Consider the following 16,453-nt stretch of genomic DNA (forward strand, 5'->3'; position numbering starts at 1 on the left):
TTGGGGTGGTCAGTGGTTGTTGACATACGTTGCCACCGTGCGGCAATTGCATTGGGGCCGCTGGGGGGCTGGTGCGTGGGTGGCGGGTGCAGCTGCTGACTGATGTTGTCAACGGAAGTACGGAAGCACCTGCTGAGTAGTACTGGGGCCTCAATCAACTGAAAAGCGTTACAACTCGAGGTCCGATGGGCCTCCAACTCCCCGCCTGTGCGCATTCATGCTTGATGAACTTCATTGTTCTTCTGTGTGAGGCACTGCTGGCCCACACACGAGTGCACTCTCACCGTCAAGTCATCCACTCGCTCACTCCGTTTTAACCCCTCCTAGGCGTCCTAGTGCTTACTCCCCCATTGCATCAAGCGAGGGGGCTAGGTTGTACAGATTGTGTGAACTAGTGGCCGCGAGTATCCGCAGCAAAAAGAATGCAACAGTACACACGCACACTAACACATGATGCTAAAGGTTGCTAGTGCCCGCGGGCACCTAAGTTGTTCGTTGGCATTCGACAGCTTGCTTGACGTGCAATGCTAATCATCAAGGTAATGCCCGTGCCCTAAGCTAATCTAGTGTGCATGTCAGTTACACACACACGTGCAACAACAGACTTCATTGACATCAATTGTGCCCACCCGCAATAAACAACCCGCAACTTGTTGGCAGTATCCCTAGGATGATTGCATGCGTGATTGCATGCCAACTTGTCCAACGCGCGCGTGCACGCACGCCCCTTTCCGTTGCGTCATGGATCTTTCGAACTCCACTTACGTTAAGTACGCATCCCGCCATACACTTAAATAACATCCATCCCTCAAGCGGCATCGACCGCGCTGAGGCACTCCAAAACTCCCAGCGGCGGCGGCGGTTCACGACAACAGCGCCGCACGCGCCGCAAGGGCTTGTAGCGTAGTAGACTGCTGCTAGTGTTCACACTAACCACTCTGCTGCAATTGCTGCTGCTGTGGTTGTTGCATAGCGTCCGTCATCCAATGCCTGCTGCGTGTTGCGCCGCCGCTGATAAGTTAGGGAAGCCGAGCCGCCGAGCGTTCCATTTATGTTCTTCATCATCATGGCGATCTGGCGGCTGTGACTTTGAACCAAGCCGCCGCCGCTGCCACCGACCCAAGGCCGCCGCCAGGCTGCAGCGGCGGCGGCAACAGAGGCAGCAGCTAGCCCGAAGGGCCAGCTGCCACCGCGGCCGCCGGCGCTTACGCGCGGCCGGTTGCGCCGCCGCGCAGGCCCCGCGCAGACCTTGTGGGCGCAATCACCACCGCGTCCGTGCCGCGATCGACAGGCTGCGGGCCGAAGCCCAGCGTCCACGTGGGCTCGTTGCTGGTCGCGTACAAAGCGCGGCAGCGCACGAACTGGAATTTGACGAGCTTGGAGTACATGCCATCGAATTGCGCGTCCATGGCATCTGAGAAGGTAAACACCTCGCCGCCGGGGTGCAAGATGGAGTAGGGGTTTCGGCAAGTGGCGCCCTTGCAGTGGGCCAAGGCTGACATGATGCCGTCGATGCGGTCCATGACGCGCTGAGGCACATCGTCGATACGGTTGTTCACCTGTTCGGGTAATCGGGTTTGGGGGTGGGTGGGGTTGGTATGAGGGGATCTGGAGATGGCAGGAAGAGGAACTGGCAGGCAGAGCGAGGGTGTCTGTGCTGACGGACAATGTTACTTGCCAAGGCCCGCACTGCAAGGCATGCACAACCCAATCCGCCAGACAAGTCAAGCGTACCCAAACCCTTTCTTCCTTCCTGGTCTCAATCTATTATTCCCAAACCCAAAACCAACCAAGCCCACCTCGTAGGCGTCGGTGGACAGATCGAAGAACTCCCGGCCGCCGAGGCACCAGTTGTTGTACTTGTAGCAGGCCGTGCCAGGTGCGTCCACGTAGCGTGCGGGGCTGTTGCTGACGCCGCTGTCCCCAAAGATTTTGAAGTCGGTGCACACGCGAATGGTCTTGTACACGACGTCGGTGGTAGCGGCGTTGCCGTCGCTGTCCCAGGCCTCAATGACGTTGGAATCGCGGCGCAGGCTTGCATACATCTGAGGAGTGGGCTGCACGTCGGGGGCGGAGGAGGCATCCACCAGCGCGTTCACGTGCGCGGTGATGAGCGAGTTGCCCACGGGGAAGGGGATGCCGTCCACGTCGTTCGTGACCGGCAGGCCTGTGTTCGGGTGCGCGTGTGCGTGAGGGCGGGAGCGAGTGGGCGAGAGTTGGAGCAGGGTGTTAAAAGGTTGCAACGAGCGCCATCATCACGCACCCACTGCACCCACCCACAGTCCTGAATGTGTGCCCTTCCCTTTTCGTGCCCTCCCAAGCACCGGTTTACACCCGTTCCCCACCCCACGCGTGCAGCTGCACTCACCGGCAAGCGACAGCAGCGTGGGCGCCATGTCGATTAGGTTGGTCTGCGTGGGGATCACCTGGCCCGCCGGGATGCCGGGGCCGCGGATGTAGAAGGGCACGCGCGAGTCCTCCTCCACCGCGGTGGCCTTTCCGTCTCCCAGGCTGAACTGGCCCAGGTGCAGTCCGTTGTCGCTGGTGTACAGCACGTAGGTGTTGTCCAGCTGCCCAGAGGCGGACAGCTGGTTCACTGCGTCGGGTTGGGTGGGTTGGTGGTTGGGGCGTGTGTGGCGGGTGCGTTAGTTTGGGTTGGTTGGGGCGTGTGGGTGAAGGGTGGGAGGCGTGGGGAGGGAGGGCAGGCACCAAAGCAGGGGCCAAGCATGGCACGCGCCAACCGATGCACTACGGTATGTGTCATGACAGCGGCAATGCAAATGCCGGTGACGAAACTGCAGATGTCTGACATCATAAATCTTGCTCATACAGGATTTCGCTCCATGCCAGCAGCAGCACCAACAAGCAACTCACCCACGGCGTCTAGCATCTCATCCACAGCACGCAGCGAGCGCAGGCGCTGCAGGTAGTGGAACTCCAGCTGCGCCACGAAGTCGGGCGTCATGTCGTCGACCTCCATGGGGATGTTGGGGTTTGGAACGCCGAAGTTGGCGCCCTTGGGCATGCGGATCTGTGGGGTGGTGGGATGGGTGGTGTAGGGTGTGGGGGAGGCAGATTGTGAGAGGTGTAGTGGGATAGGTGAAGGGTTTAACCGCCCCGGCCATTCACAGCCCGGCAACACCGCTTCCCGCAGCACCCTGCATTCCCCCTTGCCCTTTAGCAGCTACAGCCATGCAACTGTAGCCGAGCAATTGTAGCCGAGCGACCACACGCGAACGCGGGACTCACCTTGTCGTTGGCGTACAGGTTCGCGTGGCGGGCGGCGGGCGAGGGCGGCTGCCAACCGTTGTTTGTCAGCTCCACGTGCGGGGCCGGCGGAGCGATGTACATGAAGAAGGGTGTATCCTTCTTGGCGGTTGCCGTACGCAGGTACGACAGCGCCTTGTCGCGGATGATGTCAGTCTGGTACTGCTTGGGGAAGCACCTGTGATGGGGGGACCAGATAGGGTGGTGGTGGTGAAGGGGTGGTGGGGGCGCGGGCTAGTGTACGGCACGTGGATGCACGGTGAGTCAGGGTGCCCGGCGGCGTCGCGTGCCAGAAACACCAGCCAATCAACCCGTTGACAGCTCGACCTTTAAAGGTACTTCACGTACTATTCCTAGCCTGCACAACCTAGCAGAACAATACTCACTTGTCGGAGCCGCCGTTGTATGCGAAGCAGCTGTTCCAATACGCGTACGTGCCCTGGGTTAGCGCGTCAAAGATGGTCCAGCCGCGGGGGTAGTAGTCGCCGCTGTCAGCGCCCATGAAGGCCGCAGTGGTCATGTAGGCGTTCAGGAACTGCAAGGGTGTGTTACACAAGTAAGTACACAGGAAGGAGTGTTAGAAGCTGCGGGTTTGTGGGCAACTGCTACTTCAGGACATACGAATTGAGGTTGAGTCTCCGAAGGGTCTGCTGCTCTAGGGTCCCTTCCCTTCCCTGTGCCCCTCTCGCCTCCACCCCCATCCCGCCCCCAACGCGCCCCCATCTCCCCATCTCCCCATCTCCCATCGCCGCACGCCTCTCTTAACTCTGTCTCAACCCTCATCTTGACCCGCTCGCTCACCTTGCCGACCAGGTATGTGTCATAGCCCGCCGCCTGCAGCCAGCCGGGCAGCCAGTTGTCCTCCACCTTGCGCTCGTAGAACTTACGGAAGGCGCCTGCGTTCGTTCGGCGTGGCAAGAGCAACGCGCGTTTAGGTGCGGCCGAGCCCTGTGGCCTTGCCATGCCAGACTATGCCTCCCTGCCTGCCCGCCCGCCCGCCGGCCTGTACAGACCCCTGCCCACTCTCCCATCCTCCAGCCCCGCGCCGCCCCACACTGCTGCCCGGCTGCTCGCCCGCCCGCTCGCTCACCCGAGGGGTACCAGTTCCCTGTGACGTTGTGGCAGTGCGCGTAGCGGCCCGACAGGGCGGACACGCGGGCGGGGCAGCAAACGCCCGTGGAGACAAGGAAGTTGGAGAGACGCGTGCCGCCCGCCGCCAGGTGGCGGTTGAGCGCGGGCATGTAGTAGGGGTGTGTGGAGTTCAGGATATCGTCTTGGTCGTCTGTGTGTGACAGGGAAGGGGGGCAAGATTAGGCGTGTTGCAAGATAGAAGAAGGCAAGGCCCCGGGCTCCAAGCCATGCAGACAGGGTGTTTATTCCTGTGTACATGTTAGCAGGACTGCTTTCCCGTGCGCAGGACACTGCGCTACATGACGTCTGTGGGGCTGAAGCATTGGCTCACCAGTAATAATGACGATAAAGTTGGGCTTGTCACTGCGGGGCGTGACGGCAGGCGAAGGGGTTGCCTTGGGAGAGGGCGATGGCGAGGGAGAAGGAGACGGAGAAGGAGACGGAGAAGGCGAGGGCGAGGGCTTGGGGGAGGCCGCCAGAGGGGGAGGCGAGCGCGCAGGGCGCACACGAGTGGGCTTGGGCGAAGGAGATGGCGAGGGGGAAGGTGAGGGCTTGGGCGAAGGAGATGGCGAGGGGGAAGGAGAGGGAGACGGAGATGGCGAGGGGGAGGGGGAGGGAGAAGGCGAGGGCTTGGGCGAAGGGGAAGGAGAAGGCTTGGGCGAAGGGGAAGGAGAGGGCTTGGGCGAAGGCGAGGGCGAGGGCGAGGGCGAGGGAGACGGCTTGGGCGAAGGCGAGGGCCTTGGTGACATTCGTGGTGGATCGTAGAATTCAATCCATTGGCTAAGCCTCCGATTCCCGTTTGCGTTCTGGCTCGGTAGCGCAGCGCCACATGCAAGCATGCATGCGCCCACCAGGAGCGCTAAAAGTAGAGGCCGAGGCGTCATTGGTGACCCCATCACTCTAGTTAATAATATACTCTAATTGGACGCCCAGGCGAGCGTGAAGGGGACAAGCCGAAGAAACCGGCCCTGGAAGTCCAAGCGGTCGGGCGATGCTGATAGCCCGTCCGTAAATTAACGACCCAGATGATGTAGATGTCAAAGCTAATACTAAATGCTGCTCAGTACCAACAATAAGTAGAGTTAAGGAAGAGCTACTAATGTGGGTCGCGGTTGTGTCGCTGAATTGAGCGCTGGGGATGGGCACTCCTATGCGCGACAATCTAGACTGAGCAGCGAACTATCAAGCACTCAAAGTGGTTGCAAGTGGGATAGCAGGTTAGCGGTAAGCGACGCAAACTTTGCCCTTAGAGCGAGGAAGTGGCGGGTGGGCCGTACAGGTCGTTGCTACTGCGTCCGGTTCGGGGAGGCCAAGCAGCTTCAAGCCAGGCGCGGATGGGACCACTACTGCAGCAGGCTACTGTGCAATACAGTTAACTATGCTTACGAATTACGAGCACAGACTTGCAGCAAAACTTACGAGACAAGCTTACACATGGATGTTAGCTCATAGCAAACTCTTACCTGTAGGAACCCATAAGCCAAGCCAGCAGCTTCTATCATTGCGCATATCTATCAATAGTGATGGCGTGTGACAGGGCTGGAACAATGGCTGCCCGAAAGTTTCGCGACTACTGCTAGCGACGTTGCAAGCGAGCGAACTCTTGCGGCGGCCATCACGCACACGAGCCAGCAGAACTGTAGAGCTGCTGCTTCGGGTCTGATATGATAAATGTGGAGGGTGTGGTCGGCCACAGCTGCCTGAACACCGCGCGGTGGCGCTGTTCGCGCCCGAAGCCCGAAGTCCTCCACCCTGGGCGAGCTTGTAAGCTCTTTCAGGCGTGCTCCACTATTGCTATTGCTGACTGCCTCTGGGTGCGGTAACACGCTTCAAAAGCCAGCACATAATCAAGCAGAATCAAGTGAAGCTGTCATCGCCAGCCGAGCAGCTCAGGCGAAGCCCGGCCGACGCGAGGCGCACCACATAAGCTATCCACAAATAGGTCCAGATGTGTGTGCAATAAAGTCTTGCGCATGGTCACAGGACGTTGCCCGTGCGTGTGTGTGGGATGGGGGCCCGGCACACATGCCAACAGGCGCCAACGTTAATGGGCCAGGGGCACTGGTTGCTCTAGGGAGTCCGTCCATGGCATCTGGAGCCGTGAACGCTGGTTTGGATGTCCGGGGATAGATTGTGTGAGCAGTCGGCTGGTTGGTGCGGGCGCCAGGAACTGAGGGGCACGCAGTGGCACGATGCCAGGTGGGGTCGGGTCTTGGGTTGGGCAGGGTCGGGTCATCGCCTCATCGGGTGGACCAGGGTGGACAGACGATGATGACGATGGGAGGTCAGGGATGCTGACTTGCAAGTGCAGGGCAGCTGCTGTGTGACGCAGCCCTGACCTGGATTGCACTCATCCCAGGGGCCTGAAACATGCCTAAACACACAAGCAATACGGCATCAACAGCACCCAGCAACACCACGCTGTCATGTTAGGCCATGCACCCTAATGCACACAGCCGTAGGAACGCGAGCTTCCCCACAGCTGCCCACAGTTGGAGCTGTGAGGCCCCGGGCCGAACCATGGGGCGGCCTGAGGCTCCTCTCGTACGAGGGATAGGGTGGGTTAAAACAAAGTGTGAGAGGCTGGTCTTTGCAGTGAGACAGTGAAGCCGTAGCCAGCACTGTGTGCAGCAGATGCCAGGGATTGAGGCTAGCAGGGCAGCCCATCCCTGCAGTGGACAAGGCGCACTACCTAGGTGTAATGTACGGTCCGAGTAGAGCCTCCCTTGGGGTAGAGCCTTCGTCAGCTGCAGGGAGACACGCTGTTTGGAAGTGCAGATCCGGTCCGTTCTTGCTTACGGATGTGAGATATGGGGCCCAGACGGTTTCCAATGCGCTAGTGGACGAGGCACGGGAGGCATGGGCGAACCCGGCGGGAGACGCATTGCGCGCGCGCGGCTGTTCCGATTTGTGGCGGCACAGGGTGCCGGCGTGTGGCATTGGCCGGGTACGTATGGGACAAGAGAGGATTGGAGAGCAGGCACGCTACTACCCGACGGGCCTATCTGATCCACCTTCGGGGCCCATTGTTGATGAGGGCGTGGGAGCCCACGGTGCGAGCCTGAGCGGCTCGTACGGCAAGCAACCTGGCATACTCATGTGCACGGGCACTCGTCAAACATGCCTAATTTCGTTGCACAAGCGAGTTCCTGGAGTTAAAAGGGCCCCCGGCCTGGGCCTCCGGTTTCCACGCGGCACGAAGGCACGCAAGATCGTAACCACACACAAAAAATGGGCAGGTCATCGGGTGAGGACTGAGGAAGCAATGCGTTGCGGGTGTAGGAGCAGCGTTGCGCAGTGCAGGGCAGCAGGGGGTGTGCGTTAGTGCAAAGTACGCACAACGTATTTTTGACGTACTTTGCGTGTTTTGTAGTCTCAGCAGCTGTTTCATCTTTTCCTGGTCGCGTAGCGGGGCCCTCGGCCTCCCCCACCCGTCGTCCAGGCGCCGCGCCCACATTGCTACGGCCCTAATGCGCGATGACCTTACGAAGTCCTCATCACTTCCTGCAAGCAACTCCGGCCCCCACCAGGCCCCCACGCCCGCCCCATCTCCCTGAGATTGCGCGTCCCCAGGGTGTGCGTGTGCACGGCGTCATGGCACATCAGCCCACACACGGCGCCGACCTGCAGTCCTGCGCCCCTGCAGCGGAGTGCAGCCCTGAATGGGGTCCTGAGACCCAGCGGAGCGCAGCCCCTCGACGCGGCCGCTTTCGACCAACCTGCCCCTTCCCTCCCCTTCACACAGAACTGCGCGACCGTCCTTGCCCCCACCTGTGGCCGTCGCCCAACCTTACCCCGACCTGCCATCTGTACCCGTCTTTGGCCCGATCTGCCATCTGCACCCGTCCTTCACTCAACCTGCAATCCAGCCGCCTGCGACTTCTTGCAAGGGGGAAGGGGGAGCTCACGGTCAAAGGCCGCATTGTCGCCCATGCAGCCTACGCACGCCGCGTTTTCTTATCGGAGGGGATTACTAGGGATTTCCGGGGGGTTGATGTGCCCGGGCCCAACGAGAAAGTCCCATCATCAGGGGGGTGGGAACCTCACCATCTTAGCCCATGCTCATAATGCTAGAGCTGTAGGTCGCTGTATGGAGCTGTATGTGTTTTTAAAGGGGTGGTCTGGTGAGGATACTGGGCCGCCAAAGTTGGGGTCGTCTCTGGGGTCCGCCGGGTTTAGAAAGCCCATCCTGGGGAATTCCGCGCGCACAAGCAGAACTAGGGGCCAGACGCAGCACCATGTGTCTCAGATACGTGCGTTATGCCGTAATAAGCACAAGCAAAGCATGGGAGGGCCGATTGGCGCGTCCTGGCGTGGACATGTCGCCCACATTCGACACACGCGCACTGACTTGGCAGGGCTCTCACCCGCTGTTAGGCATGAATTTACGTCTAACAAGGCTGCAGATGCACGCTGTCCATACACCTCATGGCAGAGAGTTGAACGGGGGGTGGGCTGGTTCGAGGGGGTTTCCATGGTAAGATTCCCCGTGTGACCGAAGTCTCGGAGCAGGACTGCCGATGGTATAGCGTGATAGCGCTCGTCAAGCGGAATCAATTGGCACCAGTTAGCAATAAATGGAGGGGTTTCTAGACAATATAGTTCTGTCCAGGGGGGGCGGTCGTCCCATCAAGAGGGCCCACAGGGATTTCGGGTCACCCCTGGGGCATGGGACCTGGCACTTTCTTCCCTAACCCCCTGGAGCGTCCTATGGGAGCCAGCCTACTAGAGCTAGAGTAGGCCGAAGGCATTGCAGGCGGCATGCTTCCTGGGTTCCAGAGCACGGTCGCATTTTGCGTCACTGGTTCACGCTTCGACGGATTTGAGCGAACATGCTCAAAATTGGTCTCGCGCTCGCGAGACCTTCACGACACCTAGCCCGCTATTATGCGTGAACATATAATGTTGCTCACATACCGAGGGTAACGTACTTTATAGAATTGTAAATGGTGCTTGTATGAATAAGAACGCCCAATCTTGGGTTTCGACCCCGCCCGGAACCGGGCGTGTCCCCCGTGTGAGGATTGCCCCTGTCCGTGCCTGCCTGCCGGCCTGCGTGCCTGCGTGCCTGCGTCGACAAAAAGTGCCAAACTGTAGCCCATGCAGCCACACAGTGCTTTGGCCCTCGGCGCGAAGGCGTTGCATTGTAGCGCGTGGTGTGACATGCAGTTCTAGGGCTGGGGGGGAGGGGGGATAGTAACGGGGCGGGCACGTGCAGCTGTCAAGTTAGGTATTCAATGGGTAGGGGTGAGCAGGGGACGACAGCGCGCGTGGGGATAGCCTGTGAGGTTGACTGCAGGGAGTGAGGGCACGCTTGAAAGTGAGATGGGGTCACGGACAACTGCGCCTTGCTTTCTGGTTCAGCGACAAGTAACATAACAGCACAAAACGCTGTACTAAAGCACCACAGACACTAACACACGCAGCCGAGACAACCTGGCCGCAATATGCACATAACAACCCAGATAACAACCCCAGCTGAAGCATAGTCATACTGTAAGATAACATGTCTGGCGCCAGCAGGTTCTTGACGCGCTGTGCCTGATCCGCTGTGCCTGACTGCTCTGTCACGTAGCTGGAGCGCGCTGCCGCATCTCTAAAAAACCTGGAAGCTGCGCAAGGGTTTGTCGCAGCAGGCAGCTCGGCACCCGTGTGGGCTGCGGTGGGACTGCAGAGCCTGCCCGGCCTGGTCGCACTGTATGGGCTGGTCCTGCGGCAGGCCACGGCCACAGCAGTGGATGCGATCGGGGCGCTCCCTCGCATTCGCGTAGGCGAGCTGAGCGCCTACGAGCGCGTGTGCCAGACGCTGTCGCACCACCTTACCCAGCACCTAAGGGACATGCTGAATGCGCGTGCGAGGAGCACCAGCACCAAGGACAACACGCGCGAGACTGCGGCAACCGTGCTGGCGCTGTCGCGGACGCACGTGCTGCGGCTGTGGGCGCGGCACCTGGCGACGTTCACGCAGCAGCTGGAGGCCGGGTTCAGCGAACTGTCGGCGCTGCTGCTGCAGGAGCAGGAGCAGCAGGAGCGGCGGGAGCGGCGGGAGAGGGAAGGGCCAGCCGGAAGCGGCGATGGGCAGAAGGAGCAGGAGCAGCAGCGGCGGCAGCGGGACCAGGAGCGGCTTCAGGAGCAGGTGCTTGGTGAGAGGCTGCAGGCGAGCGTGCGGAGGTGTGAGGCACTGCTTGTAAAGGTACATCCCTCAGAGGACAGCCCCTCGCTCATCTTTGAGGTGCTGGGCGCAATGATGCATGCGGTGCTAGGCGTCGCCGACAGCGGCAGCGGCGACGATGGCGGCAGCAGCAGCACCAGCAGCGAGGGTGGCGGTAACGGCAGCGGCGACAGCAGCAGCACCGCCCAGCAGGAACCGGCTCCGACAGCCTCAACAGCAGCCGCACCACCACCACCAGCAGCCGCACCACCAGCCTCGCCGGCCTCGCCAGCCGCCGCTGGCGTCGCCTTTTATCAGGAGCTGGTGGACAGCGGCGTTTTGGAGTGGGCGGCGCGGTGTTTGCTGGCCACGTCGGCGGCGCTGGCGCCCTACCGCCCCTACACACAGACCGACATCAAGTACAACCTGCTGGCGGCGGCGCCCAACCCGCGAGCGCAGCTGGTGGTCACGAGCAGCGCGGTCGAGTACGTCGTACGACACTGGGTGGGCATGCTGGGCCGCGGTCTCACCCTGGCAACGCAGCCCGTGTGGGCTGCGGGACAGGGCGCAACTGGCCGCGCCAGAAGCCGCGCCGCCGCCGCCGCCGCAATCCGGCAGCCACTGGCGCGTGCGCTGGCGGCGGGCCACTGCCCCTGCCTGTCACACCTGTTGGCCACCTACCTGGTGGGCCTGTGTGTGGCGCTGGATGGTGGGCCCGACTACGGCTTGCCGGGCCTCACCGCCGCGTGGCGGGCGGTGGAGGCGGGCGCGGCGGCAGACCACGGCAAGCGTGTGGGCAGCACGGTCAGCGAGCGCTCCAAAGATGAGCAGACGGCATTTGTGCTGAAGCAGCAGCGGGCCGGTGACGCAGCCCTGGCCGGCGCGGCTGCGGCGGCGGCATGTGCGGCGGCGGCGGCGGCGGCTGTAGCAGGTGACGGATCTGGATCTGCGTCTGGATCTGGATTTGGACCTGGATCTGGACCTGGACCTGGGTGCCGCGGCTGGCTGGCCGCGGCGGCGGCGCAGCTTTCAAATGAGAACGGTGGACCACTCGGGCAGCTGCGCACCGGCGAGGAGCGGTACTGTGGCTACCTCACGGCGCGTTCGGACGTCCTGCATGGCCCCTTGGAGCTCTGGGCTGAGGCGCTGGCGGCTGCGCCGGGGCTGCTGCTCGATGGGGGCAGCGGGCAGGGGGACTCGGGCAGCGGCGGCGGCAGGGCGGAGGCGACAGGAGCGGTGCCGCCCGGGACTTCAGGCGGCACCGGCGGCCGTGGCAGTGGCAGCATCCGCGGCTGTGGCAAAAGCTGTGGCGGCGGCTGCAGCAGCGTACTCAGGAGCAGGGTACGTGCGGCTCTTGTGGAGCGGCGGCAGGAGCTGCAGCGGCTCCGGTCGCGGCAGCCACAACTGCAGGCGCCGGGCGATGACGCCGCCACAGTAGCTGAGAAGCAGTGTGCGCAGGCCGTGCGGCGGCTGGGGGCACTGGCGACGGCGTGCGGCGCCACGCCGCCGCTGAACACGGCCGCAATGGCGGCGGTGTGCGTGCGGCTATTGCTGTTGGCGACGGACGCGAGGAGCGACTCGTCAGTCGGCATTGAATCGATTGCCAGCTGGGAAGGGCTCGTAGACGCAGCAACCAAACACGCGACATCACTGGTTGCGGCTCTGCACGCGCGGCACCGATTGTGGGACGGTGTCGCGTCTGACTCTGCTGCAGTAGGGGCAGGGGCTGGTATCGATGACGCAGCGAAATCCGGGCCGCGGTCAGGGTCAACGGAAGCGGCTTCAGGCTCTGGCGCCACATCAGCACAGCCGGGCGCAGGCGCCCTGGCAGGTGCAGGTGCAGCGGCGGAGGACGAGGCGGCAGAGGAGGCGGCGGCAGGCACGGGCCGTGCGGTTGGACGACCCAAACTGGCTCCTGACCAGACAGCGCACCTGGCACGCGCCACGCTACTCTGTAGCAAGGCCGCGCTCCTAGACCTCACGTCGGGAGCAGTAGCCACCGGCGCGGAGGCTGTTGCAGCCTCAGGCGCAGCCATCGGGGCGGCCTCAGCCACAGCCGCTGCAGCGCGTGCAGCGGTAGGGCCGTTGGATGCGGCGGCGGCGGGCCTGGATGTGAGGGCGGCTGCTGCCGCGGCAATGGCGGCGGCGGGGGCCCGTGGGGGCCCAGAGGTGGAGCGGCTGTGGCGGCTGTGGTGGGGTGCGGCGTTAGGCTGGGTGCAGCTACTGTCGGCGCCGGCCGGGCCCAATGATCCGGGCGTGGTGACGATTCGAGAGGTTTCGGAGGTTGCGCGAGCCAGGGCGTTGAGGTGCCAGTGGCAGTGGCAGCAGGTGGCGGAGGTGCTGGCACTGGCGCTGCCGCCGACGGAGGGGCGCGCCCCGACCGGGGCTGAACAGGAGCCTGCAGCAGTGCCGGCAGCAGCAGTAGCTGCAGCGGCGGCGGCCATGCCCACGGCAGCAGAAGCAGTAGCAAAGCTCGACCATGATGCTCTGGCGGACGCGGCCATGACATGGCCGGCGCTTTATGCAGAGGGTGGGTGTCATGGGCGGCCTGGGGCGCGTGCGTGCGTTCTGACTGGTGGTTTGTTGGTGGTTGGTGGTTGGTCGGTGCTAGTGGCGGTGATGGCGCTGGATGCCTGAGAGCACTCCAGGGATTGCTGCACCATGCAGCTTTGCCTTGGCCCTCTTGTTCATGAAGCCCGGTACACCTGCCTCCCCCACAGCTCCTCCCTCCACTGTGTCGTTTGCCCTGGCTCCTGGCCCCCATACAGACGGCGCGGCTGAGGCTTTGCTGCCATGGACGCGTGCGGCGGTGGAGGCGGGCTGGGTGTCTGTGGTCGAAGCCATGGCACGTCGCGGCCCGGTAAGCCCTCCACGCGCTGCACTGCTGTGGCTGCACCGCTTGCACGTGCCAGTTGGACTTGCAAGCGCTGTCGGAAACTTGCCGTACCAGCGGGACGGCCCAGGCACCTTGTGCCTTGTCCCGTATAGCGCACTTCTCAGTGGTTTTTCCCGCCACGCCTCGCCACCACGCCACGCCCAGCGTCGTCGGTCTGCCATTCGTTGCAAAAGCCGCCGGCAGTGCTGCCACCGCAGTCCTGTGCCAAAGCCCTCCAGCGATGTCACCGCCGCCATGTCCTGCGCTGCCCTGCCTCATGCGCTTCCCTCGCGCTACACCCGCAGGAGCTGAGCTGGGCGGCTTCGATCCCTCGGAACACCGCAGCAGCAGCCGCCTTGGTCGAAGCAGCGCTGCAGCACAGCCCCCGACAGCTGGCGTCCCTGCTGCGGACAATGGCCAAGCAGCTGCGGCGGCGGGCCTCTCTCACCGGCTTGATGCCGGCTGCACCCGCCGCATCACCCGCACCATCCGCCCCCGGCGCGCACCGGCAACAGCAGCTACAGCAGCCGCAGCAGCAGCCACAGCCACAGCAGCCACAGCAGCAGCCACAGCCGCAAGGCGCTGCCGCCATCTCTGCCGGCGGGGGTGAGGGGGCGGAGGCGGCCGGGGTCGACTGCTCTTCCTACGGGCTGTGGGACGCTATGGATGCGTGCCACTACCTGCTGGGCGGCCTCGTAGGAGTGCTCGTGTGCGAGATGGTGCTGGTGTGGCGCGGCGTGAGGCCCAGTGGCGGCGCCGGCGGCGGCAACGGCGCAGCGGTGGGCGAGGCGGAGGCAGCAGCCGCTGCCTCTGCCGATGGTGCGGGCGCGGGCGCAGGCATCAGCACCTGCAATGGCGGCGGCGCGCACGGCGGTGCGGGGGCGGAGGAGGAGGACGAAGAGGAGGAGGAGGAGGAGAGTGAGGAGGAGACGGCAGTGGCGGCGTGGGTGCGCTGCGGCATGGAGCGCTTCTACCGCCTCGATGTACGGGGCGGCGGCTCCTTGCGCCGCTGGCGGCGGCATCAGCTGCGGCGCTGCCTGCGCTCCAGCGGCGCGGCGCAGGTGCTGCCGCCGGCGATAGGCTTGCTGCGACTCCTACTCGGTGCGTGCGAGGCGCAGCTGATGCGAGGAGGAGGCGGAGCCACGCCCACAGATACACAGCGGGTGGCCGTTGAGGCGTTAGCCTTAACCGCTTGCGAGCTTGCGGTGGTGTTGCTGGAGGAAGTGATGGGGCTACAGGACCGGGTTGCAGGTGCGGAGTGGGAGGAGACGCGGCACCGCAGGACGGCACCCGCACTGAAGCGGGCGGACCGCGCGGCAGCGGCCACGGCAGCAGCAGCGTGGCGGAGGGGAGCAGCCAGCGGCGTGAGCGGAGCCGCGGGTTGCGGCAGCGCCGGGGTGGCCAACACCGACAACAACAGAAACACCGGCAGTACCAGCGGCGGCACCAGCGGCGGCACCAGCGGCAGCACCACCGGCAGCACCACTGGAAATGCTGCCGACCGGCAGCCGCCAATCAACCAGCCGGAGCACTGGCCCGAGTTCGTGTGGTGGCAACTTGACCTCGCGGCGGTGCTGCGGCTGGCGCTGCGCGTGTACGGCGCGTACTTGGAGCCGGAGCAGGAGCCGGAGGGCAGGCACAGCCACCGCGCCAAGGACATCGTGATTCGTGTGCTGTGTGTGCTGGCCGACCATGCACGTGCGCGCCGCGGCCTTAATGCCTGGGTGCTGGGGGTACCCAGCACCAGCAACACTGGCGGCGGTGCAGGCAGCGGTGAGGGTGGCGGAGGTGGTGGCGGCGCGGGAGGAAGCGGCAGCGCGGCGGGGGCGGCTGAGGCGGAGGTATTGGACCCGGTTGAGGAGATGATTGAGAGCGGCGAGGATCCGTATGTGAAGTACCATGTCCTGCAGCAACTGGTGGACGAGGCTTGGGCCTTCGCCGGGGCGGAGGCCGGCGGCAAGACCGACAGGAAAGGCTGCGGCAGCGGCGGCGATGGGGATGGCGCAGCTGGTACAAAGAAGATGAAGGAGGAGGCTACGGATCCTCGGCTGGGCCCGATGGAATGGCTGGCAGTAGCGCTGGCGGCGCGTGCGGACGTGTGCGCCGGTTGCTCCAACCCCGCCTGCGCCAACATGCAGGGCCCCAGCGAGCTCGGGCTGCGGCTGCCGGTGCGCTGCCGCGGCTGCGGCCCGGGCCCGGCCGCGGCGCAGTACTGCGGTCGCGAGTGCGCGGTGGAGCACTGGCGGGCGGGGCACAAGGCGCGGTGCCGCGGTGGCGTCGGCGGCAGTGGTGGTGGCGTGGGCGGCAGTGGTGGCGATGGTCGTGGTGGTGGTGGTGGTGCTGCTGCTGGCGGCGGCGGCATAGGGTCCAGCAATGCCGGTGGTGGCAGCGACAGTGCTGCCGGTGCTTAGAGACATGGCAAAATAAGCAAGTGGCGGATACAGTTGAGTCCCGAGGAATAAAGTGCACCCAGCCCAGGCATCGGCGATCATGGAAAGACGTCGCCCGCGCCAGTGGTGCTGGCGCTGGTCTCGGTCTCGGGGCCGCTGCTGCAGCTGGCAGGTAGCAATCACTAGCTACGCGTTTGTGGCTTCGGGTTTTGTTGAGCTGTTGAACCGCAAACATGTATGCGCATGAGCTATGCGACTGCAGCTTATGGACACGGCGCTTGTATTAGGCTCCTGCACGCCCGGCGTTCGTGCTGAAACCCGATAGTGAGTCGCTGCTACCCAGCAGCCCAGCACTCGAGCAGGCATTACAGGGTGTGTCGTACGGCTGTCGCACCCGCAGTTGCCGTTGCCGCAGCCAGGCAACCATCGCAGCCCCATCCCTTCGAGACGGCATGCCAGATATCATGCCAGACATGGGCTTTACAGTCGTATTAAACGGAGAGTTTTTTACCCCTAAATAACAAGTTTTTGTCCATGGGGGCGTCGGTCGACCCCGAAAGGGGGGTCCCGGGGGATTTCGGGGGCATGTGGTCTGGCACTTTGTTTCCTACCCCCCCCCCCTCTGGCGCATTCGCTCTG

At 63.5% G+C, this 16,453-nt stretch overlaps 2 protein-coding genes across 2 annotated transcripts; one reads left to right on the top strand and one right to left on the bottom strand.

Annotated features, from left to right (window-relative positions):
* Positions 1-156: 156 nt before the first annotated feature.
* CHLRE_04g226600v5 (uncharacterized protein) lies at positions 157-5,604 on the bottom strand. The gene is made up of 9 exons (XM_043062015.1): positions 4,730-5,604; positions 4,358-4,549; positions 4,069-4,163; positions 3,654-3,802; positions 3,250-3,445; positions 2,875-3,031; positions 2,369-2,596; positions 1,800-2,167; positions 157-1,559 (listed from the first exon to the last, which is right to left on the bottom strand). Exons 1-9 carry the CDS (start codon positions 5,145-5,147, stop codon positions 1,206-1,208), a joined length of 2,157 nt encoding a protein of 718 aa, XP_042925367.1. The 5' UTR covers positions 5,148-5,604; the 3' UTR covers positions 157-1,205.
* Positions 5,605-9,794: 4,190 nt separating this feature from the next.
* Positions 9,795-16,146, top strand: CHLRE_04g226650v5 (uncharacterized protein). Its single transcript, XM_043062016.1, has 4 exons — positions 9,795-10,541; positions 10,605-13,079; positions 13,318-13,409; positions 13,730-16,146. Exons 1-4 carry the CDS (start codon positions 10,238-10,240, stop codon positions 15,833-15,835), a joined length of 4,977 nt encoding a protein of 1,658 aa, XP_042925368.1. The 5' UTR covers positions 9,795-10,237; the 3' UTR covers positions 15,836-16,146.
* The last annotated feature ends 307 nt before the right edge of the window (positions 16,147-16,453 follow it).

Source organism: Chlamydomonas reinhardtii, chromosome 4 (assembly GCF_000002595.2).
Source record: "Chlamydomonas reinhardtii strain CC-503 cw92 mt+ chromosome 4, whole genome shotgun sequence".
In the NCBI taxonomy this organism is placed as follows: domain Eukaryota; kingdom Viridiplantae; phylum Chlorophyta; class Chlorophyceae; order Chlamydomonadales; family Chlamydomonadaceae; genus Chlamydomonas; species Chlamydomonas reinhardtii.

Excerpts from the sequence above, each read along its gene's own strand:
- CHLRE_04g226600v5 (XM_043062015.1), bottom strand. The coding sequence starts at position 5,147 with ATGTCACCAAGGCCCTCGCCTTCGCCCAAGCCGTCTCCCTCGCCCTCG. Across the intron at positions 3,446-3,653 it reads TACAACGGCGGCTCCGACAA|GTGCTTCCCCAAGCAGTACC; the intron begins GTGAGTATTGTT and ends CCCCCATCACAG. Across the intron at positions 1,560-1,799 it reads TGTCCACCGACGCCTACGAG|GTGAACAACCGTATCGACGA; the intron begins GTGGGCTTGGTT and ends TTACCCGAACAG.
- CHLRE_04g226650v5 (XM_043062016.1), top strand. The coding sequence starts at position 10,238 with ATGCTGAATGCGCGTGCGAGGAGCACCAGCACCAAGGACAACACGCGC. Across the intron at positions 10,542-10,604 it reads GCTTCAGGAGCAGGTGCTTG|AGGACAGCCCCTCGCTCATC; the intron begins GTGAGAGGCTGC and ends TACATCCCTCAG. Across the intron at positions 13,410-13,729 it reads CCATGGCACGTCGCGGCCCG|GAGCTGAGCTGGGCGGCTTC; the intron begins GTAAGCCCTCCA and ends CTACACCCGCAG.